Source organism: Cydia pomonella, chromosome 15 (assembly GCF_033807575.1).
Source record: "Cydia pomonella isolate Wapato2018A chromosome 15, ilCydPomo1, whole genome shotgun sequence".
Classification (NCBI taxonomy): domain Eukaryota; kingdom Metazoa; phylum Arthropoda; class Insecta; order Lepidoptera; family Tortricidae; genus Cydia; species Cydia pomonella.
In genome coordinates this window covers 17,783,238-17,802,501 of record NC_084717.1, presented here as the reverse complement: position 1 = coordinate 17,802,501, position 19,264 = coordinate 17,783,238, and the positions used below count along the sequence as shown (strand labels likewise).

The 19,264-nt window shown below is 36.5% G+C and overlaps 1 protein-coding gene across 5 annotated transcripts in view; it reads right to left on the bottom strand.

Moving 5' to 3' along the window:
• The window catches only part of LOC133525525 (protein PALS1), a 233,490-nt gene that overhangs the window by 160,712 nt on the left and 53,514 nt on the right, over positions 1 to 19,264 (bottom strand). For all 5 annotated transcript variants that reach the window (XM_061861791.1, XM_061861792.1, XM_061861795.1 and 2 more), the window contains one exon: positions 13,937 to 14,382. In XM_061861791.1, the coding sequence (XP_061717775.1) occupies positions 13,937 to 14,382 (446 nt within the window). The remainder of the gene's footprint in view (positions 1 to 13,936; positions 14,383 to 19,264) is intronic.

Genomic DNA, 19,264 nt, shown 5'->3' with positions numbered 1-19,264 from the left:
ACAATTGGTTCAAACAAAACATACTCATAAAGACTAACGTGTTCGCGTAAAAAAAAGTAATACAGTAACAGATATATAATAACAGATGTAATTCAAAGCAAATTAAACCTTATAAAAAACATATAAGCTCCTATTTCATTTGAGATAAAACTGACCACCATTCCCAACGGTCGAAACATCATTTATTAAAGAATTTCAATCTAATGAGAAATATTATAAGGTTTAGATTTGCTTGAAGTGGGTCTTAGTAGCTTCCCATGCTTAAGGCGTGTGCACACGGGTTCTAATTACGGTATCTGGCTGCGGGCGATCGTGTGGAACCGGCCTCACGTTACTACGGCTTGGGAAAGTTTTATACTTTTGTATGTTTTAATGTTTGTGTATTCGTAATTATAGGTGTGTATATAAATGTGTGTTTAAGTGTTTTACTACGCACTAATTTATATTCGCATGTCTTACAATATTAACTAGTGAACAAGTTAGATATGCAAAAATATGTTTGGTGCTATCAGTAATGTCAAGTTTGATAATTTTGTTAAGTAAGTATATTTACCAAACTAAACTATGGAATTAAACTACGTAACTATGGAATTTATCGTGAAAAGTATTTTCAGCACACCTCCTGTTAGTGATATAACATCTAACATTGACGACCGGTTTGGCCTAGTGGGTAGTGACCCTGCCTACGAAGCTGATGGTCCCGGGTTCAAATCCTGGTAAGGGCATGTATTTGTGTGATGAGCATGGATATTTGTTCCTGAGTCATGGGTGTTTTCTATGTATTTAAGTATTTATAAATATTTATATATTATATATATCGTTGTCTAAGTACCCTCAACACAAGCCTTATTGAGCTTACTGTGGGACTTAGTCAATTTGTGTAATAATGTCCTATAATATATATATTTAAGTCGGATACGGGTGAATACATAAAACATCCAATATTCTTTATAATAATCATATCTCATACATATTGTCTGTATGTCTATAAAATGCACGAATCAAAGTTTAGATTCCCATCCAATGACTCAATAACAAATACAATGACTCCTACTAAAACACCTATTATTGTCTATTACTCAAATGTCACAGCAAAATCAACAATAAAGACTAAATTCAGTCACACAGAATAACTTTATACCTACGTATTCATAATCAACCTTCCAAAATGCTTGGATTCATGCAATTTCTTAAAGGTTAACTAAACCTTCCTACGTCCCGTAAAATGTCAATGCCTACGCCAATTTCTCGAAGATTCCAACTAGTTTAATCATAATTAATAACATAATCCCTTTTACGATCATCGTATTTCTGATATAAACATAACAGCTACACTAAGTGAAGTTTGTCTATTCTGAACTGCCATCACTTTCTTCTACTTCTTTGCCGCTTTCGGATGAAAGAAGCGCCAGAGGGCATGCCGCGAATACCGATCAAGCATTTTTTTTCTTTTTTACTCCAATAAGGCGTAATTAGAGTGACAGAGATGGTTGCTCTCGAACTTCGATTTTGGCGGTTCCGGTCCTGGCGTCCGTTAGCTTGTTGGGAAGACTCTGAAGATTGCGAGGTACTTCTGGATGAAACTAGTCCAAGAGGCCAGGACTAGGATCGGGACAGTGACAGTGACAGGAGGCTAAACAGATGTGAAATGTTGAATATGCTACTGTTCTGTAGAAGCATTCCTTTAACTGTCACTTACAACTTAATCTCTCTTCTCTATTGAATGATCTGTGAACGCTAAAAAGCCGAGTTATGATTTGACAAATTAAGCCAAGTTATGGAATACCATTGTACTAAAAATGTATTCCTGTCAGACCTAGCATTTTTACAAGTACGAGCAGCTTTCGTAAGCGACAGGTAGAATCCTCCAGTAATGCATTATTGGGCTACCCATATGACGTTTATATGAGCTATCTTAAGTAACTTTTATCTTCCAACCCGTCTAGATTAGCAGTGATAATTAGGTCAGATATAAATACACGCGATATGAATATTTTTTCTTCTTACCTTGCGTATTAGATGAAATCAAATATGGCGCATTAAAGGTCGAGATCATCAGAGCTTACGGCAGGACCACCCGTGAGATAGACTGATTAAATTAAGAGATGTGCTGTGATAGTTGCACTCGTACGCTTGTGCACAAGAAACATAATCATTGAGAAAGGAATAGCGATGGATTTTTGGTTTCCCAAAAGATTCTTGGCGACGAAATATAACAGTATTGTAGAGATACAATTACGAAAATCGTCAATAAAATCTGTTTTATTTTTTCTAGCTAATTATGACAACGAAACAGACTGCTGACCACTTTGTATTCCGGCGAAGGACATTAACATCGATCTGATTTGAGGAGCAAAGTTAAACATAAAGATTGTTCTGACAAGAACAGCTGCCCTGACGTCCTCCAAAAAGTATCATTGTCAACTGCGCTTGTAAGAAACTTAGTGACGTCAATGTTCGAAGTTTCTTGAGAATTTCACAAACAATACAATGTCAATCTGACACCAAACGATGCTAAGACGTTGGATAACAGGAAGACAGCAATAAGTCGCTAATTGTTTAGATTGAGCATGACAAAAACAGTTTTAAGGATATGTCTCCAACCTTAAGGTACCTATTAATGAACAGGTGCTTAAAGATAAACACACTACTAATGATTTAATAATTGCGACTAATGAAAGTTCGTCTCATTAACCTGTATTTTCCTAGTCTCAAATAATCGTTTTAGTACCCACTAGTCAAGATAGTTAATTGTATGAAAAAAAGAAGTACCTAGAACGAGCAATCTGTGCGAGAATATGCCCAAGATTAGATGCAATGCTTCAAAAGAAGATGCTTTTAAGAGAATTAGACCAGTTTTAAATTTATAGTAAAGTCTTAAGTAGAATCATGAGAAACACAGGTCGGTAGCTAGCAGGAAGTGTATTTTCACTCCAATATCGTCCATTCAAACAGAGTAAGGAATTCCCACCGACCAGCACGGAGAAAACTGGTTCCGAATGAGTGACACATGTTGGTGCGAGCCCATTACTGTAACAGGCCATTAACCATGTTGACTATTTTGAGTCGTTAGGTACAAATGGTAAGTACAATATAAATTCTTCGCCAAAGTGCCCGGTATTTTCAATTGTCTTAAACTTCAACTGTCTTAAGATGCGTCGTGTATGATAACACTTGCATTTAAGACTATTTACTTGTTTAGAAGGTGCTAAACCTATACAAAAACGTTGATGGACAATACCTATGAATTTTCAAACCAAACTAATATCCATTAACTTTTGATGTTCGTGTTCGTAGTAACACTAAATAAAACACAATATAAAATAACGTTTTGTTACATACTACATACTTAGTTACTTTTAATTTTGTATTATTGATGACATAAATTAGTCTGAAATTGTTAAAAATAAATACTTAAAATATGCGTAAATAGATATATGGCGGATAAGTTTCCTAGTAGAGAAGATTTTTTTTTTTCAAATATTTGGGTACAATTAGTTACTTGTAAAAGGTAATCAGTACTGATATGTATTTTACTAGGTACAAGACAATAACAGTTTTAAGTACCTACATTAGAAAACAAACATTTTCCTTACTAAAAATCTTAAGATAAATATATAAAAAAAATAAGATAAAAAAAAAATCTTCCTTCAAAACATTCAACTATTAACCGCGTGAAGGTAGAAATAACAATAATAATGTTAGAGAGAGCACAGAACCTACGAACAGAATCACAAAAAACATTACCCAGTTGTGCAAACTATACGCAGTCACGTCTACATTACCTGAACAGTTGCTTGTAATGCATCCTTTACACTACACTATCACACACATAGCACAGCACGTATCTGATTACACAGGAATTTTAAACACAGAAACACGTTCCAAAGACGTCCGGCGGCAGGTATATTTGAAAAATTCTGAATAATGGGATAGCGGGGGACAGGGGAAAACGGGTCTCGCGCAGGTAGAGGGGCGCACCGGCGCGGGCGCAGGGCACAGGTGACGCCGACAAGTGTCGCTGTCTGTCAAACGCCGGCGCACTACTGAGCTACCTTTGCGCGTACGCAAGGCTAAGGCCGTTTCCCACAGAAGTTGAGAACGTCCATTGATTGTGCAGCTAATGAAAACGTTGAGAGGGTCATGGCGTGTCGCGGACACATTAAGTTTCCACAAGTGCACAATGATCAATAAAATATATGGGTTGTAGAAAAGAAATGACATTGACACAATTTATTTGAATTTCACTCCAATGCAGACTTGTATTGCGATATTATAAAAAAATCTGACAGTTAAGAGTTAACTTTAACAACTCACGCAACAAACGATTGTCTTCTGTAGGTACCTGATTTTTTGCTTTATTTTAAAACATAGAGAAAATAACACATAACCGAATCAAAATAATCGTGAGTAAATGAATTCAGTTACGTGGGTAACATAGAGAATCTATCATGCAATGAGCCACCTTATGATCAGGATTATACAATAAAAGCATATGTTTTTCTGAAATTATGACTCTGTGTGAAATTTATTGTGCCACTTAGGGTTTACATTACATTGTATATTTCATACCGTTAGTATTACAACCAAATGAGCTTGAATCTTGAATTAAACGGATAAGCAATCAAAGTCTGTGACCATACGTAGGTATAATCTATTCTGTTGTTATTTGTATTTTCTCGTTCCAGTTTTAGGACCCTTAATTAACTTAAATCATTCTAACATCTTACACCATAGCAGTGCCTAGTGTACACTACTTATCGAACACAGACCACAGACCTCACAAAAACGAGAAGCCAGAAAGGATAAGACCACTTACCGGATACTATAATCCCAAGTGTGCAATTTATCGATAGCGTGTGCAATGAGTGCTCTTGCGTGGTAATTGGGGCTATCCGTTCATCGCGACAACATACGTATAATTACGGAAACATACATATATATATACATATAGATGAGACAAATATGAGATAAGTAGAGGAAAATGCCACAATATTTTTTTCACCGCGCCATCTCTTAAAGGGTCTCTTTATTATTCAAAACCAGGTGAGAGTGTTGCATTTTATCCACAGTAGCAAGTTAAGTTGATGTCAATTTTTAATTGTTACCTCATGTTGGCTGGTAGAATGAATTTTAAAATGATGATTATTAATTTTAAAATTAACGGCGTCCTGCGGATTTGATTTGTAATGTTTTACAGTTAGCAGTTTCCTCACGTTGGTGTGGTGACAAATATTGTGTTTCACTCGGTAGCAAAGTTTGTTTTAACCCTCGTGCCTTGAAACCCTTGCAACACTCAACTTTTAACCACCTTCGCCCCCACCCATTTTGACGAAACGAAAAGATCTGGAAATACTCCAGAAACCTATAGAAATCTTCTGTATAAACATAAATAATGCTATAATAAGATTCACATCGACAACAAAGATGGTCATGCTCCTAATAAAAAGATCGAGGCTGCAAAAACATAATCAATCATATCGGCCTACACAAGTCAGGATGATTGAAACTTAAATGTATTGCTTTCGACCCTTGGTAATATTAAAACTTGGCTTGGACATTCTGACTGGCCAATCGGCTATTTTTCATCTCCGTTGCGAGCTTGCAAAAAGGAAGAATCACGGACCATATTAGACAGTTGTCATACCCACAGCGAGAACGCGATTAACAATCGACTATTTTCTAGAGCCTGCCGTAGAAAATACTCGTAGTCGTAACATATCGCGCAAGTGACAAATGAGTTAAATAGTAAAATTACTTATTCGATTATACAGGGTCTGTCTCTACATAACTTGAAGTACAGTCAAGGAATTTGGTTTCCCAGTGCTGGTCCAGTGATGCTGATTTCCCAGTGATGCTGATTTCCCAGTGGTTCCTTAATCTGTACTAGTAACAATCAATATGGAAGCCAATAAGATGTGGTACAGAACTCAAAATTTTGGAGATTGGGTACGTTTACGCTGGCCGAATTGTATGGAATTTGACACTTTTCGTAGGCCAAATTAATTAGCAGGCTCGCTGGGGGTAGTTTGGAGCCCGCTATCCTCGTTAGAACCAGGGCAATTTTCGTGTTTATGAATTTTGAACTTTATTTTACTTCTATAAGAGTTCAAAACTAGATTTTAATTTGTAAAAACGTACACGTACGTGTAGACTGTAGGTACGAGTGTATTGCATTAGTCACCGTTAATCACTGACTGCACACACAGCAGGCGATTTTTTTTCTCAAAGAAAATTCGCACATCAATACTCACTTCTTGCTGACCGCTACCGGTCAGGCAGCGCCCTCAGCTGTAAAAATATTGCTGCAGGTTTTTGATATTTACTGACCCAGATCGAAAGGAATTCTTAGGTATTCAATATCGTCTGGTACGATTTCTGGTGTCTGTCACTCCAAAAATTCAAGGGATAAAAATACAGACAGACGATCTTGGAATTTGACGTACCTATATAGTCTTCAAATAGTATTACGTAACCGAAATTTCTTTACAGTCACCATCAGATATATAGGAGCGGCCGAGGTGCTCAACAATATCTGAACTCGCACTCTAACGCCTTGACAATAGAGTCGTGTTCAGATATTTGTGAGCACCTTGGCCGCTCCGATATATCTAATGGTGAATGTACAAACATTTCTGTTACGTAATACTATTTAAGACTAGGTATGGATGGCGACTGTATGTTGTTTTTTAAGGAATTTAGACAGGAACCTCTATCTTATCCTTAGACGGACGCCGAGTTACTGGAAAGGTTTTATAGAACTACTGACAGCATACTGCAAGTTGAATAAACACAAGTTTCAAATAGGAAAGAAACAAGACGCGATGCAGGTTCTGCCAGGAGTCAGAGGAGACTGCAATGCACATTATTTGTTCCCGATGACCACTTATGTTAAAAAGGAGTACCGACTTAGGGTAGCACGTAACCTTATGAAGTACAGAACATTACGGCCCAAATAATATGGAATTTCCTAAATTCAACGGGCATTAATAAGGTTATTACAGTCAGACCAAGATAAGTTGGCAACGATTTTGATAGCCCAGACAGTGCAAGTGTTATTTTAAACGTCAAACTTCTATGAAATTATGACGTTTACACACTTGCACAAACTGGGCTATCAAAATCGCTGCCAACTTAGCTTGGTCTGACTCTAGTTATCGTCCATTTCGGTCGTGCTTGCCCGTACATTTCACGGCGCGAATTTCGCTCGGACCAGACGCACAATAGAAAAAACATGATTCAAATATCATTCTGATCTCAGTGTACGTTCGAATGTGCCTGATAGTCACATATTATACCGTGATACCTATGATGAAGATTTCAAAATCTGCAATCGTAATATTTGCAAAGCGAGTTCTTATGTAGTTAATTGGTGCTAATTGCGGACTAGCTTCCGCCGAAGATTGGTCATTTCATTAAGCATAATGATTATCACGGGAAACGTGTCCCAATTGAGAAATAAGCAAGTTATACAAGGTATTAAACACATTTTACGGTTTAAGTATGTGTTTAAAGGGGCCCACTGATTACCAGTTCGCCGGACGATATCGGCCTGTCAGTTATTCGCCATTGTCAGCTTTTGCGAATAACTGACAGGCCGATATCGTCCGGCGAACTGCTAATCGATGGGCGCCTTTAATCCTCGCGCGACAAGTCTTCGAGAGTCTAGCTAGGTCTCCATTTCCAAGCATATTTGAAGTTTATAATATAAATGAGCAGACAAATCGTCTGATGGTAAGCGATTAACGTTACCCATGGACGGATGTCCAGAGGGGTAGTAAACGCGTTGCTGGCCTTTAAGATACTTTTCTTGAAGGTTCGAAGGTCGTATCGGTGCGGAAATACATTCATTCCACAGTTTAGGTGTGTTTACCTTTGCTGTCTTTGCATAAAATTGAAATACTCGGTGGGCAGCAATGGTGAGCTGAATGGAACCGAGAATGCCCGAACGCTCATAGTGTCTCCCCACTGCTAAAACTAGAATCACTTCATACTTATCAATGCATCTTACTTACTGTTGCTGCAGTAAAGTATTTCATCATCATATCAGCCTTTTATCGCCCACTGCTGAGCATAGCCCTCTCTTTTAGTACGCCACTTATCCCGGTAAAGTAAAGTATTTACATTTACTAAACATAAGTGATTTTCAAAGTTACTCCAAACCTTACATAATATTATTTTTTCATTTAACCTATTTGAAGTTTCCCTTTGCTGTCTTTGGATAAAATTGAAATACTTCGACCCGAAAATCGCGACATGCTAACTTAAAACCGAAGTCTTGTGACATATGTTCAAATTTAAACGTTATAAAACAGTATAATATACCCTATTACGCACATACATATTCTAACTAGTTAGTCAAATCCAACATGGATCCGAAAGCGTACTCAATTCAAATACAGATGTTCAGAACAATGGGATTATTAGGCCATCCATAAGTTTCGTAATTAGCACGTATTTCACGTACCGAGCGTGTTGTTCAAATATTAATTAGCTGCTATATGGATTTTAGTAAAACCATGGAATTCGAGGCGCTATAATATACATAAATTTCTAAAATTCACATTCACAAGTATATCTTTTACAGTCTTTGTTGTTCTACAAATAACACATCACTTTTTGTTAAGCTGTTACAGAATTCATAGATACTTATGAAGCGCTATTTGATCCGTTACTTTTGATGCTGACTGTACAAAGTGTACAATTGAGGAATAGCTGGCAGCTTCCTCACTCAACGAATCAGCGTTGCGATTCAGCAAGGAAAGGATGCCAGTATGGTAGTAGTATGGTAGTTTTTAAGCTTGTATTGTACTTATATTTACATTATATTCAGTTGTAAGTATTATCTTTTAAAGAAATAACAATAGTTATATTATATTAATTGAGGAATAATATAGATCGACACGAACAAACGGGCCAATTCGAATAATGCTTCTTAGATATCACTGCGATACGATACCAATCTCGGCGTGTCAAAAGTGACATTTCCTCAACCAAAAACGTCACTTTTGAGTTTTGACACTGACAGATCGGTATCGATATAGCATTGTTCGAATTGGGCTGAAAGTGTATTTAGTGGATTATGTCACAAATCGACATGTATGGAATCCTAAACGAAGGGATTCCATAATAGAATCCTGAAAGTATCGAGGGATTCTAAAATAGAATCTTGAGCGTAGTGAGGGATTCATGTGTATTATATCCAAGATAGAATTAATTTTGCTACCATGTGGCACATACAGCTTATCACAATACCGATGAGGAAATTAAGATGTTTAAATTAAAAAAAAAAACTCGCTTGCACTAATATGCGAGTCCGAGCGAGATGCATAGAAAGTAGGCAAGTTACGCACACAGTACAAAACAAACAAAGACAAGACAGTGCCCGTAATTGGACTTTAATGGCCTTGTAATAGGGTCTATGAATAGACAGTTAATCAAGTGTTCAGTTGGAGAACCTTGGAGTATTGATTTAAGAAACAGAGTCAGTTTAGGTTATAAATACAGTTAGCTCAGTAAATATTAATCGAATGTAGGTATTGTAATCGTAATAAAGGTTCTACTTGGTTCTAAAGGTTTTCTGGGAGAGATCGCTTCTTAGCGATAAGACCGCCTGTTGTTACCTAACTTTTAAGTGTTTTTTTCATTTCCTGTCTATTTTTAACTGTATGGTGCACAAAGAATATTTACTTACCTACTTACTTACTTTTGGTACTAAATCTTTGTAAGTCAGAAAGAAAAGTTTTGAGTTTTGATAGGAAGAAGTATTTTCATGGTAGAACTACTTAACCAAATTTTAAGTTAAGATAGGGAAAATAATTCGGAAAACTAGTTATAGTATAAAGTAATCAAAACGAAAACTAAGAAACTTTGAGAAATAGTCAGTCGGTACTTTGTCTAAAAATCATCTAGAAATCGATTTTCGCATTAGTCATCTCAGATATGAGTATATTTAGTATCAATGCATTCAGCATGATGTCCTGAAACTTCTAAACACAACATAATTATGCGATGACAAGCTCGAAAATGGGGGTAGTGTAGTAATCTAGTAATTGTGACGTCATAAAGTTGGCTGTACAAATTTTTCATACGCGTATTAAATTAAAGGACTAGGTGAGTAAAGCCTGACCAGCAATATATGATCACACGCTATGTTGCGGAATTTCATTGGAACTAAATTTTTCATACTAAACTGAACTGTCACCCTATACATGAGAATAACAGCGCCCTCTTGACAATGATCATATATTTCTGGTCGGGCTTTATATAATTATGAATATTATTTCAACATTATATAGAGCAGGGGTAGCCAACTTGATTAGACCCAAGATCTCCTGTTTACTAACGAAACCCTGTGCGATCTACCAATTACATACTTCTTGAAACCTTAAATGAAACCGGCCTACGTATTTATATTTTTTGCCTTGCCAGAATCTAATGGACTAACAGTCGCGATCGACCGGTCGGTCGCGATCGACCTGTTGGCCACCCCTGATATAGAGGATATTTGCAGTCGTTTTTAATACCACCATTTTCGCGCTAGTCATCTCATATGTTTGTATTCAAGGCATCATACTGAATGCATTGACACGAATTATAAATACCCATATCCGAGATGACTTGATCGGAAAGTAACCTAAAACCTGATCTACCATCATACTTAAATTCAAAATAACCAAGCAAAATGTATCCGTACATATACCATGTATCCGTTGACTTAGACACAGATCATATAATACTAACTTAGATTATACCTTAGTTACTTAAATAATGTGTTAGATGAATGTATAAAGAGTAAACTATCTAAAAATACATTGTACGTTGAACGTTGAATATTTTACCCTAATTACTAAAGATCTCCTCTGTACTTTTACTATCAAATTATGGTTAACATAACAAGCGTCAAGCCGGCTTTCCTAGTTCGTTCGCCTCCGAAGGCCAGCCGGCACATTCCTCCGTAATGCGATGCGAGATACGGCCATAATGCTTACTAATAGTTCATTTTCCTTCCCAGCATCACACGCCCACGGATACGTCTTCCAAATACTTAGCGCTATATGAACCATATATGGGGCTGAGAACCAATACAATGTACTGATTTTTTTTATACTAGGTCGGTGGAAACAAGCATACGGCCCGCCTGATGGTAAGCAGTCACCGTAGCCTATGGACGCCTGCAACTCCAGAGGTGTTACATGCGCGTTGCCGACCCTTTAAAAACCTGTACACTCCTTTTTTGAAGAATCCCATACTGTAGCCCTTGGGAAAACCTCGGCAGGGAGCTCATTCAACAGCCAGAGTGTCCGCGGGAGGAAATTCCTCTTAAGCCGCACAGTGCGCGACCATTTAGGCTCTAGGGTATGAGGATGAACACCCTGCCGACGACGAGCGGTGCGGTGATAGAAAGTGGCCGTTGGCATCATGTCAAACAAACAAACTGAGCCAACATTAAGTGATTAAAATCTATAAGGTTCTATCTCAGAAGACTGGCTTAGGATGAGATTTGGCATGGAATAGGACCATTTTTATTTCGACAAATTAATGCCAATGTTGCTTTGGCTTAAGTGTAATATTATTATTCCTGTAACTGGCCACATTGTGATACGAGACACGGCCATAATACTTAGTAATACCTAGTTAATTTTGCTTTCGAGCATCACACACCTTACGAACGTGTATTCCGAATACTTGCCGATGCCGAGACATGGACCTCTACACAGGTACGGACGGTTTCAGTTTACGGTTCAATTTGTAGTGGTTAATGGTCATTTACATTAACGTTTCGGCCAACACTGCCTCTTATGAGCTGATACTCTTATAGACTCTATACATCTCTAAGGATAATTTGATAAAAGTCATTTAGTTCTGACATTTAGAGATATTTACACCTCTAAAAAATTTTTGTTTTTTATTATTATTATTATTTTAGTTATTTTTTGTAATTGTATTTTATACTTAATTGTTGATGTGCTTGTTTTTGCTTGTATGTAAATTCCATGTTGACGTGTAAAGGTGCCCTTGTGGCCTATTTGCTGAATAAACGTTGAAGTTGAAGTTGAAGATAACCAAAACAATATATAGAACCAAGGCATAAATGGTTATTCATAAACGTTCGTCAAAGTATAATGAGTCGTTGATAATCCTTTGTCACTCTGTGTCATTTTGACATTTGTGTTCGTTAGAAAGGGAGAAAATTTAACAGGAGTGCACAAAATTTTATGAATAAGGGGGCTAATGCAAAATGTAGTTAAACTGAATTTTTAAACGTTTTAAGAGTAGATGCTATGAAAAAAAATGGCAACTAGATTATATTTCGATGGGCAGACTCCAACAAAATCTTAAAAGTTGGAAGTTGGCTAGATGTAAAAAAAACACGAAAACACGTTGTGTATCGTTACAAATTAGCAGTACATAAAACCATAGTACCATATAAGATAAAAACGAAATATAAAGAGAATTATGTCCTATTGTTTAAATATTGCAAAGTCATGAATATATTTGATAAAGTTGACGCAGCTATCATAAAAGAATAATCTCATCAAAATACTCACTTCATAATCAGAGAGATTAAAAAGTTACATCAACTTCATCATTTACCACTGTACGCTTTGCAATTCCGCTTTGCCAAAAGCAAATAATGTACTTATATGGAAAAATAATTTGTTGGTATCTCCCAGAGATATTAAAGAAATTACACAAGGAACTAGCATATACATTGGTAAATAGAAAACCATCGCAAGTCAATAAAATATTAAAATAACATTTCACAAAGGATGATATAAATATACTAGCAAAGTAACTAAATGAAAAATGAAAATCTCCTAGCTATATTAATTTAATTTTAGTTTACTGTATCATAGCAAAACAGAATTTACATAAGTACTTTATTTGAAATAAATAGATTTAAAATGAAATAAATAGATTTAAATTTTACTTATATTTTCTTAAATAAATAAATAAAATAATACTTATTTTTATTATAAAATTGTTAGTGATATATCCAAGGGACGAGCAAAACTTTAAACAGAACTGTTTTCAGAGTAATAGAGATAAAATGTAAAAATCTCACGATAGCCTTATCTTTTCATTACAAGTTTCGCCTCTAATTTTAATTTGTTTTTTTTTTTCAAATTTACAATCAAATTTGCCGCTAGGGAGCCAAACCGGCTACTAGATAGTCTTACATAATAAGTTGATTTAACTTGTACAATTTCCGTATGACCCTTTGGAATTATTTTACGTTAAGTAACTTTCAATTCTTGTTTGCCTCAAGCGGAACACTAGTGTGACTAATCCCAAGACATAAAACGGAAAATAAATATGTCTGAAAGCGAGTAATCTCTCAGAGAGGCGGGTAATAATTTTGCAATAGTTTATGTGTGACCAAATATTATGTAAGTGGCGATAACGGCGTTTTGAGCCATTCACAATTTGAACCGCGGAATGAAACTATTTGAACGCTTTATTTTGTGTTGATATAAATATCATGCATGTCAAAGAAAAAGAATTTAAGACTTAATCGCTAAAGCTATCGTAGCCGTGAAAATGTCTGTCGATGACTCGATGCAGGTTCTATTTATTTTGTTGAGTGAATATAAGCTCTAATCTAAGGTACATAATGAGACAGAACAAGTATGATGGACTTCTGTAGTTGACAATAATGGGAAACATACAGAGGCACACCGTGACAAAAAGGCAAACGAAAAACCTTCGGGAGTGTTTCAGGATGAGCACTTAATCTCTAGGAGACCCAAGCCTTAGCGATAGCTGCTGTATTAGAACTATTTTGAGCGAATTGGTTAAGAAAAAAACTAAATAAACTATCACTACTGGCGTCGTTTCGTCGAAAACTTTTTCTTTGTTTGCTGTGAAATTTTCCAGAATTTCGAACTTGTTGGAAACCACTTGCACATCTATAACTATCACTATCACTTACCCTTTCTCCCCTGGTCCAAGCTTATTATTCTCCACAACAGCCGACGCCCTGATCTTATAATCAGGCTCCCCGATCAGCTTCTCGCACCTCCCGTTACTGAGGTGCTCCCTAGCAACACTGTAAGGATCCTTCTCACTATTCACTTCACTATCAACACTATCCACTTTAATTTTCAAACTTTTCTCACTAATGTCCTTCTCATGTTTCTCCGGTTCCACTTTAACTTCGACAACTTCTTTGATAGGTTCTTTTTTGTCTATTCCGTTGGCTATGATGGGGGTGGGTTTGGCCTGGAGGGATCTGGGGAGTGACTTGGGGGATGAGATGGTGGGTTTGGTCTCGATGGCTCCGTCCTCGTTGATGGAGGTGACGTAGACGGTGGAGTTGCCTATGTAGCCGTTCAGCTCTTGCCGGTTCTCAGGCTGCGTTCGTTTTCGGCGATTCAACTGGAAATAAAAGAAAACGATATTAGTAATTAAATCATAAATCAATTATTTATATTCGTGGTAAACTTAAATGCACATAAAAGTATAATAGGAATAAAATAAATTTAAAACATATATTTTACCACAAAATGGGCCCGCCTCAGAATAATGTTGACCCGAAAGTCAGCGCTGATCTTCCGGCGAGACAGTTTGCAAAGTACTAAGGTACCCTTAGGGGTTTGATTGACTTCGTATATTATAATTACATTAGCACAATTAGGCTACCGGATGGATTGGTGCGGAAGCTGACAAAATTTCAGACGCATGAGCAGAAACTAGTGCCCAATAATTCTGTTATATGCCAAACCTACCAGCAGCGAAGGAGTTAGTGACTCCAATTCTTGGAATTGAGTTTTAGTTTTTAAAAGTGAAATTCGAGTATGATATGTCCAAAACACTTTGGTCACAGATTCGCCAGGATAACGTTCGGTAATAGGTACTGACTTAATAATTAATAGCTAGCCCGACTTACCTGACTACAAAATGGACTACTTACATGTTTTTTCAAGCTGCTACAGCGCTAGAAAAACATTTAATTTTCTAGAAGGAATAAATGATTTCCGTATAACGGTTACCATATAGTAAATTAGTTGGTTATCTCAAGGGGCAAGAGCACAAACGCCTTTACTGCACTACAGTGGCCGTTAAACCCCCATTAAGATTACGTTGCCGGCCTGAACCTAATTGTATGTCGTAATAACGCAATAAGATACTTTAATTAAGGAATGGGAGACTGGAACACGAGACTGTTGAAGTGATTATACTTCCGGGACCGATATCATGGCTCTCTAGACTCTAAGAGCAGAGGTGGCCAACGTGATTAGACCCAAGATCTCCTGTTTACTAACGAAACCCTGTGCGATCTACCAATTACATACTTCTTGAAACCTTAAATGAAACTGGTCTACGTATTTATATTTTTTGCCTTGCCACGATCGACTGGACTAACAGTCGCGATTGACCTGTTGGCCACCCCTGCTCTAGAGGATTGTGGCAGTTGTAGAATATGTGAAAGCATGTTTATATATTGCATGACTTGTAAATATTTGGTGTTATAAATATGAAAGTGTATGGATATTCGTAACTGTTTCGTAATTTGACTGAAATTTGCCACATAAGTAGTTTAGTAGCTTGGCTCATTTTATCTCATAGGGGACATTTTATCTCGGAAATTATCTCCCGAGAGAGTGAAATAGGGAGTGGAAGTTATGATGTTCTTATTATGATACGAGTATAATAGTACATTACGATACAAGTGCGAAAAATAGGAAATTCGAAACGAGTGGCGATAAATTAAAACACGACCGAAGGGAGTGTTTTAAATCGACACGCACGAGTTGCGAATTACCTATTCGCACATGTATCGTACAACGTTTTACAGTACATATGGCCCTTTAAATGTTCGACACAGTAATGTAATATGCTACTTCTCGCACTAGTGCTATAAAGTAGCCCCATATGTACTGTAAAATAAATAAATAAATAAATATTATACGACATTATTACACACATTGACTAAGTCCCACAGTAAGCTCAATAAGGCTTGTGTTGAGGGTAGTTAGACAACGATATAGGTATATAATATATAAATATTTATAAATACTTAAATACATAGGAAACACCCATGACTCAGAAACAAATATCCATGCTCATCACACGAATAAATGCCCTTACCAGGATTTGAACCCGGAACCATCGACTTCATAGGCAGGGTCACTACCCACTAGGCCAGATCGATCGTCAACTCATTCTAATGGATTTTATACAATCGTGATATAATAGAGATCTCTTCAGTTGCTGGGTGGCCTAATGAAGGTACGAGATTGAAAAGCTTGTTTATCTTACTAATATTGTAGGTATACAATACGTTCTCTACGAGTCATCTAAAATAATACTTTTTCTACTGTAAAACCTATATAATTAAAGAAAATTAGGTAAGTACCACAGTACATAATACAAAATACATCAACGCGTGCATAATATATGAATATTACTCATGAAATAGTCGCGCGTTGGTGTCTTTTCCACTAGACCACGGCGCCACGTGATTGGTCAATTGCATTATAGTTGACTATGGCGTTTGCTTATGAATATTGGACCCGGGTATATCTTTGGACCCGGGTATGTCTTCGCTGTCCGTCCGCCCGTTCGTCCGTCCACCCGTCCGTTCGTCCGTGCTTCCGTCCGTCCGTCTGTCACCAGGCTGTATCTCATGAACCGTGATAGCTAGACAGTTGAAATTTTCACAGATGATGTATTTCTGTTGCCGCTATAACAACAAATACTAAAAACAGAATAAAATAAATATTTAAGTGGGGCTCCCAAACAACAAACATAATTTTTTTGCCGTTTTTATAAATAATTGTACGTAACCCTTCGTGCGCGAGTCCGACTCGCACTTGCCCGGTTTTTATTTTATTACATTAATAGATTGTATAAGTAATTCGAAATAAGTAATCATAATAATAATTTGTATATAAGTGTACATTCGTAAAAGATCAACAACAAATAACTAACTAAATAATAAACTCAACATTCAAAAATTCGTCATAACTATAGAATGTGTGTTCGAGAAGCCAAGCCTTCAGTCTAGCCCTTAAACATTGCAGCGACGGTGACAAGGTGACTGTCTCCGGTAACCTGTTGTTATATATAACTCTACCTAACAGCATTAGAAAAATGGTGGGTTCCCAAAAGTGGGTGTAGGCGCTAATGGGATAGTATAATAGAAACCAAAATATATAATATCCCAATAAGGCCTATTTTACCCACTGGGTTGAAAGGTCAGATGGCAATCGCTTTCGTAAAAACTAGTGCCTTCGCCAATTCTTGGGATTAGTTGCCAAGCGGACCCCAGGCTCCCATACTTTTTTGCAATTCGCCTAAGTTCGTAGTCCAAATATCCGTCAAAAAGTTACAAGTAACACTTAGTAAATAATAGGTTTTACAATATGTTAAAGTTCTTTTTGAGTTACAGATTTACAAATAGCGTTTACATTTTATGAACAAATACATACAAAAATACGAAAAAAAAAGAACACTTTTTTCTTGTGAAATAGACCTAAACTCATTTAATTTGAAAATAGAGTTCCGGTTACTCTAGTTATAATATTATAGCGGAAAATCGTTGAGCATTAGACTTTTTGTTTGCCGCGATATCTGTTGTAGCAGTACTGAGAGTTCCGCTACTCGATGCTAGATGTCGACTGCGAAAATAATAAGCATTTTGGTACCAAAACTGATGTATGGAGTGAACACTACTATTACTTCTTATTTCTCTATGGCCAAGCCCAACTGATGCTCAATATATAAAATATAAAACGTCTCATATAAGTGCTTTACCCTGTCCGTGGTCCATAAAAAATATGACCCCATTTAAAATAAGTTATTTATCGCTAATACCGCCCGGGTCTCGTAACAGTCCGAGTAGGGTTTATAAGTAAATTGACTTTTACGCAATCGCTTTTTGGGTTTGCTTTGCTTATGAATGTACCTGAAGTTAGGTTAAGATTATGCGTCCTTGATTTGACTTGGATTTGAGAGGTTTTTAAGAAGAAAGGGGACGGCCGTTTTCTCCATACAAACGTAGTCCCTTTTTCTATCTGGATATTGACATCATGGATAATAATATTTTTACATCATTTGATGTATACTTGCATTAACCATAGCTATAAAAATAAAACGAAGGGGTCGTTTGACTTTTTCGATTTTTTCGGTTTAAATGCTCCCAACTCTTATAATAATTAAAATTCGGACTAAAGCACACTATTACGAGTTAGTAATCAAAGTCATTATGGATCTACTTCTCCTTATCTTTTGCAGTTTCATTCCAAAGGGACCCGACGGTTGCTTCCCAAAAAATACCGAATAAAAGGAACCCTAGGGTTGCATCCCGAAGGAAATTCCAGTTTCGTCACCACACGCCAAAACGGTAGGCCACCAGCGCTCACAATTATATTGGATCTATCTTTTAATACAATAGAATTAACGAGATACTTAGATAATTTCTGATTGATACAAAAACGTAAGTTAGAATTGGATCTTGCAAAAAAATATCCATTAGATCAATTTATCATTTCAACTGGATCTATTCCTAAAAAAAGTTCTCATTGGATCCATCGGCCCGAAACTAGATCTAACGAATAAAAAAATCTCACTAGATCTATCTTCGATCTACTGGAAGGAATTTTTAATAATGTAAATATCCAAAGAGGAAAATGAAGACTATGTTTGTATGAAGGAAATAAATCTACTTAACGTATTATAATTATAAATCTCTGTGGATTTGTGCACGTTGCATGTGAGCAAAAAAGTTATCCAAGAATGACGTTTTTGATGATGAGTGTACCTAATTATATTAAATATCTTTTCTAAGTTTTTTTTTTGTAACAAACCGCCATTGTTAAATTTAAGTTTTTTCATATAAAAAAATTGTGTATCGTCAGGATTTAAAGATGTCATTAATAAAGTAGGCATCAGAATTGTGGCTTTGAAAACTGCACAGTTAAATATTATGCCATAGGCATTTGGCATTAGGCGCAAGTCGTCGAGTTGCGGAAAATCGCCCGTTTAAAATATATACAATATTATGCCATAGATAATAACTTAGTAACACATGTGTTATGTATTCAATCGGAACCGGCATGTAAATCTCGGCATGGGAAGTGGACACAATAGGACGGCGCGGTCATGTATTGTTCCTTTTAGATAAACAGCGGGCGCTTAGCGAACAATCGTGTGATGCGATCAATGTGACTTCAATCGCAATGACGACCTGATTCCGCAAAAATAGCATTTATTATAAAGTTATCTACTTCTGCTTTTGACTTATTTTATTTGAATT